The sequence below is a fragment of the Lepidothrix coronata genome, unplaced genomic scaffold (assembly GCF_001604755.1).
Source record: "Lepidothrix coronata isolate B3197 unplaced genomic scaffold, Lepidothrix_coronata-1.0 Scaffold2, whole genome shotgun sequence".
Taxonomy (NCBI): Eukaryota; Metazoa; Chordata; class Aves; order Passeriformes; family Pipridae; genus Lepidothrix; species Lepidothrix coronata.
This window is the reverse complement of record NW_016690182.1, coordinates 6674603-6684202: the sequence shown is the minus strand read 5'-3', so window position 1 is coordinate 6684202 and position 9600 is coordinate 6674603. Positions and strand designations below refer to the sequence as shown.

Sequence of the window (9600 nt, the reverse complement as noted above, 5' to 3'; positions counted from 1 at the left end):
AGTTAATCATGCTCCTTTATATTAAATTAATACATAGCTAATGGAGAAGGAGAAAACCAAACCCAAATCTTTTTTATCCTTAGGATTTACAATAAAGGCTAAGCAATGTCTCTGACTGCAGGGATCACACACACAAACCTAAACACTAGAGACAGGAGGTTTTACTCACAGTAGCTTCTGCAAATGTATTTGCCAAGAGTGAGTGATGAAGCAAGGGGGGATCTGAATGTGTGTTTCAGTCTTGATGCGCAGTTCAATCTGCCACTTGTGCTGCACAGAGGAGCATCAAGACTCTCTGTTCAGCTGCTCTGAGGTCTGGGGGATGCAGCCACCACAAAGGGTTTGACTCCTGTTTCTTCAGCTGGCCCAGTCCTTCATGCTCGGTAATTCAAAATTCAACTCCACTGAGTTTATTTAGAAAAAGAACCTTTTACACGTGCAGAGAGGCTGGGAAAATAGAGCATTCCTACCTCCAGCTTTTTGCTCAATGGTATTTTAATTGCACCCAATGAGGATCCAGGTTGCCTCTCAGAGCCAACGTGAATTCACTGCTTTCTAGAGGATGATTATACAACACTGAGAGGGCAAACCAGAGCCTTCAGACATAAGCATATTATATAGTTTCCAAAGAATATCCATGGGAATTGCAAGTACGGTTACAAATTGCTGTGCTTTCAAAACATAAACACAATTACGTGCTTTGCTGACCCGTGGTTGTCTTGAAGTCTCTTGCCCAGGACCTAAGACTATTTTAAACAATCTGGAGGTATCAAGTCAAGCTAAGAAGCTGCAGCATCGAATTTATGCAAACTGCAGCCCTGCACTTATCAACTGCATTGATAATAATTGTGCTTCTTATCAAGAGAGGGCAAATGAATAAACACAGAAAGATTAAAAAATGCGAAGAGTCCTCTGAAGAGGGCTACATGAAAAGCCTTAAGTAGACAATATTTCTTCACAACGAACATACCGTCAGGTTTAATACCACAGCTATTAGAAATTATTTACTGTATAGAAAAAGATGATTTTTTCATTCCCCAAATAGTAAATAGTACATGTATTCTTCCAGCTGAGAGAAAAAGCACAGGATAGCTGCAATTCATTTCTTCTTGATTCACAGTTGCAAATAATAAAAGTTCACAGAAAGAACTTTCTCTTTCAGAATAAAGTAGAAACATCCATTTGCTAAAAGTACAAGTCTTGTCTTCTGTCATGAATCTGAATACCTGAAAGACACAGCAGCATCAGTAGAGTCAAACAGCACATTCCATGCAATCTCCTAAGGCGTTGTGCAAACAAAATTGCACCTTTGGGTCTGGTGCAAAAGAGCCCTTACTAGAATAACCAGAATGACCCATCCTAAGTATCCCCAAAACATTGCACATCAAGGAACCGACAGCAGGGTATGACCCAGTCTCAAGAGACTAATAAAAATATGGAAGCTTGAAGGCTTTGGGAGTAATTTCTTAGCCCAACTCTCCTAGCAGTGTGGTGGGTTTGTTGGTGCAAACTGCAGCAGTGCCAGCACGTGGGTCCAACAGAGACCTCAGCCCGAAGCCAGGTGCTTCAGGTACAAATCAAGAGGTATTCTATCTTTCTAGGATCTGAAACTTGGACAACCACTGAAAAACAGGCATCACAAAGTGGTAGCCTGATGATATAAAAAGTAAAGTACATGGGGTTAAAAAAATCATGTATCTCATTTTAATATAATGTAATTTTTTCTTCTTCTTTGTTAATGTAGATATGGGAGGTGATGTGTCTATCTGGGGAAAAACAAGCTTTTGAAATACAGCCTGGAAGCAAACAAGGAAATATCTTTAATTCTGCATGTATAAGCAGAATATTTAAGAATGTCCTTCATAGGTGAGCAGATTTGTTCCAAACCTGCTGCTTTCATTACTCACCTGCAGTGGCATGGCTTACGCTGGGATTTTCTGAGTCTTGGTAAGAACTTCCTTTCCTCTCTTAAAGAAAAAATCATAAAAAATACCAGGGATGAGCAGAGATTCAACACAGAGCTAAAAGTAGACAGTAATTCCTAAAGAAACCTTGTGCTTTTGCAGCCCAGCCTATAGCACAGGTGCTGGGGAGCTCTGTGCTGTCTGGCACAGCAACATACACTTCCATAAATATAAATATCAGCTGTTCTGAAACATGACACAGCACAAGAAGTATATTTAACAGATAGAGGCAGGAAACAGGGACTTCCACAGCCAGACTAAATGCACACATCTGAGGGATTTGCCAAAGACTCCCTGGGAACATGGACCAGCCATTTCTTATCAATCCTTCTTGTTTGATAGGTACATGTGTGGTGTTACACATGTGGTGTTAAGAGGCTCCCTGAATATTCAGAAAGGCCCTGTAAACATCCTGAAAGAAAAGGCCATGGCTGGGGAATACTGAGCTGTTTAATTTCCTTTTCAGCTTTTCCCCACTCATTTTCTTTTTGAAATTTTGGGGGAAAATGTCCACTTCTGTTAACAGTGCTTCCCTGTTTTGACCCCAAGACTACTTTCACGAAATATCTTCTTTTCTGGAGGAGTCATTTCTTGAGGTTCCCAAGCCTTGATAGGCTCACATTGCCCCCTTGGGGGAAGAGGGCACCCTAACCTTGTTCTTAAATTAAATCCTAGAAGTACAGGCAATGTCTTCAAAGTAATTAGACTGTCATTTATTAGGCAAAAAGACTAGAATGAGTACCTGTGCAACACATACATAAAGCCTCAGCTCAATCTATGTACCATGAGTAGAAAGTCTGCATTCCAGCTGAAGACAGAGCACTCTCCTTTTTCCATGCACAGACAGAGACAGGCATCAGACACTGGAGCAGGAATGAGTTAACAAAACACCTACAGCTGGGGTCCTCATAACAACACAGCTTCGGTGTATCCTCAAAAGAGAAACTGTGGATAAACTCCTGTTTGTACCTGCAGGCAGTCTTTAGCTCACATTCTGCCAAATTACTGCTGGTGCAGTTTCGAAACTGGGTAACCAGTAGGTATTTCACAGCTGGTTATTTTTCAAAACCTAAGCCTCAGGATTGCTCCTTCACATGCCTGGTCCTTTTTATCTAGAAGCACCAAGTAGGACATGCTGTATTTTTCCAGCAGACTCCCTAAACAATTTCACAACCCTTTTTCTTGGAGGCCAGTGTTGAGCTGCCTGACTGGGGAACGCCCAGGAACAGCAACGCAGGCACAGGGCACCAGGGCTCCAGCCAGGAAGCTTGATCCCAGACAGCTTCTCAAAGGCTGAAATTACTCACAAGGGAGCAATTTTATCCAGCAGATCTAGCTGCTGGGGGGACCTAAGCTCCCTGGAAATGGATTTCAGTCATCCACCATCTTTCTGCTGTGTGCTGGTGGTATCTAGGATTGGTATTCCTACTAGTTGTTGATAATAAATAACCAGCAATCATCACTTCTGTGGGAATTGCATTAGCTCTGGGATATCTGCAGGGAGCAAATGCAGCCTCTGACAGGCAGGGCAGCAGTGCTTCATGCAGGCAGCAGTTAGCCAGGAGACAAGGCAAGGCTGGCCCTCCAGCCCCTGTACCCTCGTCATTCCAGCTACAGACAGAGACTGGGAGGCAGAAAACCCCTGACCATGCTGGTAAGGGCTGCAGCTTCCCATCCTGTATTCAGGACATCATTACCACCCTGCACAGTGAGGCTGTCCAGGGATCTTTCCTGACCACCCCTTTCTGGTCCCAGTAAGGGAGCATTTGTTACCCATCATACCTGCTACCTATGGGGCAGAGATCCTGATAGCACTGTGAATAATGTTTATATTAATTTGAAATATCTCCCCAATGTAAGCCAGAAGGTAAAATACTGTGCGAGTAGGCAATGCACATTGTTTGATTAAACCATACTATGCAGCTAATCAATCCCAAGTACCACAGCTCACATCATGGTTACCTATTGAAATTTGAGAAGCTTAGGAACAGACTGTATTATTTTGACTCTTTACATAAGATGCCATCAAAGAATAAAGTGATAGTAAGTATTTTCTTACCTCCCCCAGGAGCTGAACTTTGACTCATATTTTGTAACCTAGCAGGTCCAGTCATACAAGCAGAACTCGAGTGTTGCTTCACGGTACATTCTTGCATGGATGTCAGGCACCTTTCCTGTTGCAGGAGGCCAAGGAGAGAACCGTATTTCCTGTCAGAGATGGGTTCATCCACCACGTGCAGGTTGGGCAGGGCAGGATGATACACGGAACTGGTGACGCCGGGAGACCCAATGGAAGGGAAGGGCCACAGATCTGCGGGTTGAGTTGGGTGACTGCGCAGAGCCGATGGCTGGTATTGGCCTCCCATACCGGCAGCAGGAAAATTCAGGCCGGAATTTGACATGCTCGTGGCGGAAGATGACGGATACGGTTTGTAGCAATGTGATGAGAAATTCCACTGATGGGGAGACATGCTATCTGCTTAAAAAGAGAAAGAAAGCATCTGAAGTCTCATCAGTTCTTACTTTTTCCTAAGGCAAATTCCAATGGACTTCTACGGGAAGGCCACCAGATTGCATATTCATTTTTACGGAAAGATATATTCACTTTAGTGTTGCTTATCTTAAAAAAACAACCCTAAATTAATATTAAAAGCAGACTAAACCACCACCACCAATACTTCCAAATAAGTATTACGTGTGTTTTCTTACAGATCACTGGCATAGGCAGGTTTTTAACAACTGTTTGCTTAAACAAATACATTTTTGCAAAGACAACAACTTAAGTCATAATGCATTTAATGCATCTGACAGTGATGGCCACACTTGGCTGGAAAATGATGACCTAGTCCTGCCAACAGGCCTATAGAGAATTTGGGAATCACCTCAGCAAGCACAGGGATTTACCCAGGAGGTCCCTGCTACATAATCCAGGACTTTACAAGTATGATTTTCATTCTTTCTATTTGCACACAGTTCCAAATTTAGCTCACTAGATCTTAAATTCCTCAGTGAAAGACAGTCACCCCCATCCAACACCATGGAAAGTGGCTCACCATTCTTCAGGACAACATTGTCACCCTTGTGCTTTGTGCTCAGGTCTTGTGGGTTCTTGGCATTGCTGAGAGCTCTGGAAAAATGTTCATCTACCACACTGTTAATATCCCCTTGGAAATAGGTAAACACAACACTCTGAGATCCCCACTCTGTTTTCACAGCTTCTTTGCTTTTACATGGCTTTGGAGAGAGCTTCCTTGTTTCTTCCATTTTTACAAACCAATCACTCCTGAAAAAAAAAGCAAAACCAAAACAAAACAAAAAACAAAAACCAAACAAAACAAACCCAGACAGGTCAAAGCAATAATATTCAGCTTAAAGTGGCCAGTCAGTGGTGAGCCCATCTTCCTCCTGAAAATGGTAGGGCCAGAAGAACTGTGCTAGTAGGATTAGATTCTCTATCTGAGTTTCTGCTTTTTCCATGCACCTTTTCTTTACTGATTTCCTTATTATATACTTTTAACATGGAATACTTGGGCAAAATGGGCACATCTATCAACCAGCTGTCATTTCTCACCGTGACCCTTGGCCTTAGGACCTACTGCTGTGCAAATGTGCCCTCAGGATAGAGCAGTGCTGGAATAACTGAAGCACTTAAAAAGTAATTCAGAGGTGGCACAGTCACTGAATGAAGTTCAGAGTGAACATATCAAAATGCTTCGTCCATTTCTGGTTTTTGTATGGCTCAAAAACATACTGACACAGTGAAAAAAAACCCAAACCAAACCAAAACAAGAAGAACAAAAAAAACAAAACTCCACCACTAATTAGAGCTGAAAATAATAATTTTAGATAAGGTAAAGTTTGAAGTACCTTGATCACTGTCAGCACAGACCTCCACAACAAAAAGACTTCTGAGAGTAACTCGTTGCTTCACCTGTTAGAAAAAGACACTCAGATTAAATTATTAGAAATTCAAATCATGACAAATTCAAGTAAAAAAAAAAACAAACCCAAAGCCAAACAAATAATCTTTTTTGTTTGAAACAATTTACCTCAGAACATGATGGGTCTGCCAGTTAGTTAAAACTTTGGTAGCAAGACTGCTGAAACACACACTGTGGGCCAACCCAAAGTTACAGATTTAAGGCAGGAACTACACTAAAATAGTTTGCAGGAAGTCAACAGAAGACTATAAGAGTCCTTTTTGTTCTCCTTAAAAAATATCTGCTGCCAGATATGGTAAGAGTAGGACAAGGAATGTCACTGCTTGCCCTGGAGAAGCATCATTTTCATGCATTTGTGCAGTTTCTGGCCGCAGGGGAACAAGTTCCCCAACCACGGCTCACACGTCCTGCCTTAATCAGAATCATATTTAACAACGCTCAGGCTACAAATGCCATGAGAAGTGCCTGCTGCTTCTATTCAATTTTCCAGACTCATTGTCAGCTCATGACACTGCATAGCATAATCAATTTACCTTGGTAGCAAAAAGAAGCCTGTTATTTTTCAGAGACCAGGCAAACCTTTGGCCAATAGCCAGTTGTACCACGCAAAACCTAATGAATCATTTGATTTATATTTCCATCCAGCTAACCCTGCAATATGCAGCATTGCTTAACCTATTCCTAGCATTTATCAGATTTCTTTCCTAGTCATAAACCCCCCAATCCCCAGAAGCTTCCCAATAAACATTGCACTCATCTCTGTCTCAAAGAACACCCCGAAGAGCCTGTGAATGCTGCCTTCAGATGGTTTCTCAGAATTTCTTACACATGAAAATACTGTTCAGGCTGCAAAGCCAAGTATACAGGCATCAAGAAATATGAGGATTATGGTTAACAAACCACAATCTATCACCATTTTAATCCTTCAACTACAAACTTCTTGTCCATGTTTATCACTTGCTTCTATGTCTAGTTTTGCTTGTTACCTCCATCTCCCTCTCCCTTGTGCTCGGTTCAGTTCTCCCTACTTCACAGTCCCTTGCTCAGCCAGCCCTAAACCCCTGCCATCAATGCCAACTCGTGTTCAAACTCCAGAGTTCCTCAGTCCTTATCTTGGGATTTCTATTGCTTTGCCCCAGCTCTGGCCTCACATCCACCTAAACACAGGGATGGGAACAGGATAGGTTCAGGTTGGTCACCAGCCAGGAAATGCAAGGGCATACTTTAACAGTCATCTGATTCAGAAGATAATCTTTCACAATTTTAAAACTGACCCAACTTTCCCAGACATGAAAAACTTACACCAAAAAAACTTCTTCCTAATTTACAGGCACCTTCCCAAGGCCCGTGAGGGGAGCAGGAACTAGCACAATGCAGCCAAACAACTGGAAGACCTTCAAGGCACAGGAAGAGGCACTATTTTTTCCCCAATCTTGTTTTAGAAAGCAACCCACTGTTTAGGTGAAGGAACCTTCTGGTTGCTCAGCTGGAGGCCACCACTTGCCATTGAAAATTCCAACCAAAGCAGCAAAAGCTTGGCGAAGACATCAGTGATCACATGGCCTGAGAAAGGACATCAGGCCATCCCAACAGCAAGCAGCAAACCAGCTTTTCCTACACTGCTCCAACACTGCACATCAACATACAATTTAGAGAGCATTAGCTCTGGCCCAGAGGTTCACTTTTCCTGTTCCTCACTCAGTGCAAGACATTCAGTCTTTGTACCACTTTCATTAACATGCATTAACTGGCTCTTGACACTAATTCTGAGCTCCTTTAGCACCGTTTATTGCTGTGAAGCAGCTTGTGCGAAAATAATATATTTTAAAGAAGAAAGGTCATCTGTCTCTTTTTTGTTTTATCATTTCCTTTGAAAACCTCTTGTTCTTTCCAACAAGTAGCCATAGGAAGGCTGGATATAACCTAGGTTACATCTCAGTCCCTCAGTGATCATATGCACATGAAGAATCTAATGTCCCAGGAGGCAGGATCTAAATTTGTGGTGCTGTCTTCATTACCTGAACTTCCTATTCTTCCATCTTCCAGCAGGAAGTCTTCAAAAGAAGGCAGAAATCCTTCCAACCTGTGTCTCCCACAAACTGTTGACAAAGTGGAGTAGAAGTGGAGCTCAGGATGAAGCAGACTCAGCTCACCTCACACTGCTCTCAGAATGGATTAATTACGGCAGAATAGTGCAAGTAGTTGTCCAAGTTACTTGTCCTTAAGGTGGACAAGGAGGTGTCCTCAACACAGGCTTAAGAGAAATGGTTGTTGATGGCTCATCACAAGTGACAATACTTTACAATGTCTCTCACATTCCTACCCTTGCTCACAGTATTGATTGCCCATCACTGGAGCATCAGACAGGGAACTCTCTCTGTTCTTGCTTTCAGGTAGCTCAAACCAGTTTTAAAAACAAATTAAAAAAATTTCCACTTCCCAAGTATTAAGCAACAAATTAACAAGCAGGCATTCTCTTTCATCCAGAGATAAGGGAACAAATAAGGGAACATTTGAGAAAGTCAGTGAACGTGGGTTGGAATTATCCCTGAGTTCTCCTACCTTAACTCACTGTCAGGAGCGGTGTCACACCAGGGAGATGTTTCGGGTGCGGGATGGTCATGGTGTGTCCAGCAGGTTTGGGATCCTTCCCGGGGCCCGGCAGGCTCTGTGTGCTCTGCAGCGACTGCAGCAGGAGACAAGCCACGTTCATGAACTCCTCACACACTTTTTAGCCTCCAGCTGCGCGTGAACAAGGCGTTTCCTTCAGCCTATCTGCTAAGAATGCATGAAATGCACTCCAACAAGTCAACCAGGTTAGGAGGTTTCAGGAATGAGGAAAATAGGATTGTAAGTAGGTTTGGGTTTGTTGGTTTGTTTTCTTTTTTTTTTTTCTTTTTAATGACAATGTGTACACAATAAAGAGGACTGTGGACTTTGGAAGAGTTTAGAGTAGGATGATGAAGTTATGGCAGACAGCCAAACTTAGCCAGGATGATAAAGGTTTTTCCTATGCCAGGCTAGGACATATTCAGTATTATGTGGGCAACATCTACAAGAAGGAAAGGAGGACCTGCCTCCAATCCAGAAAAACTTGATAACTGATTTTCTCTCTCTTCTTCACTGGATCTGTTTAAATGACTGCAGAAAGCTTCAGAAAATAAAAATATTCTTGTTCTTCAAGGACTATAGCAGGAAATAGAGTTTGGGGTTTTTTTAATAGCAAGTTTACCAAAATTACCCAATTGCAGTCATTCCAGAAATGCTGAAACAGGGTCAAACTTGCCAGTCTCAGCTGGAAAAAACACCTTGGGAACTAGAGTCACCAAACTGGTGACATTATGTGTTTTATAGAGCAGCTTAGGAGTTTGTTTACTCATCCAGAAAGCAGGAGAGCACAATTCAATTCCCTCTGCCTAAATACGTATGAATCCGCCCTCTGCCATCTCCCAGACCAACTTAACTACCAGGCTGAGATTCCCGTGATGGTGCTTAGTCTTTTATTGACACACGCTTTGCATAAACACATTTTCATTGTGAGACACACTGGATTCCAGTCCATCAGCAGGGCAAGAGCCCTCAACATCTCCATCACTCCTTTTTTGATCCCCTTTTCTAAACTAGCTCATACAGCAGAGATTTCTTCTGCTAAAGCTTTTCAAGATCTCATTCAAAAATTCCCTCTCAGGTTGGCA

The 9600-nt window shown here is 42.4% G+C and overlaps 1 protein-coding gene across 1 annotated transcript; it reads right to left on the bottom strand.

Annotated features, from left to right (window-relative positions):
• Positions 1-236: 236 nt before the first annotated feature.
• VGLL1 (vestigial like family member 1) lies at positions 237-8737 on the bottom strand. Its single transcript, XM_017814617.1, has 6 exons — positions 8468-8737; positions 5832-5895; positions 5018-5247; positions 4024-4443; positions 1908-1967; positions 237-1226 (listed from the first exon to the last, which is right to left on the bottom strand). The coding sequence occupies exons 3-6, from the start codon at positions 5226-5228 to the stop codon at positions 1186-1188; spliced, it is 732 nt and encodes a 243-aa protein (XP_017670106.1). The 5' UTR covers positions 5229-5247; positions 5832-5895; positions 8468-8737; the 3' UTR covers positions 237-1185.
• Between the last annotated feature and the right edge of the window lie 863 nt (positions 8738-9600).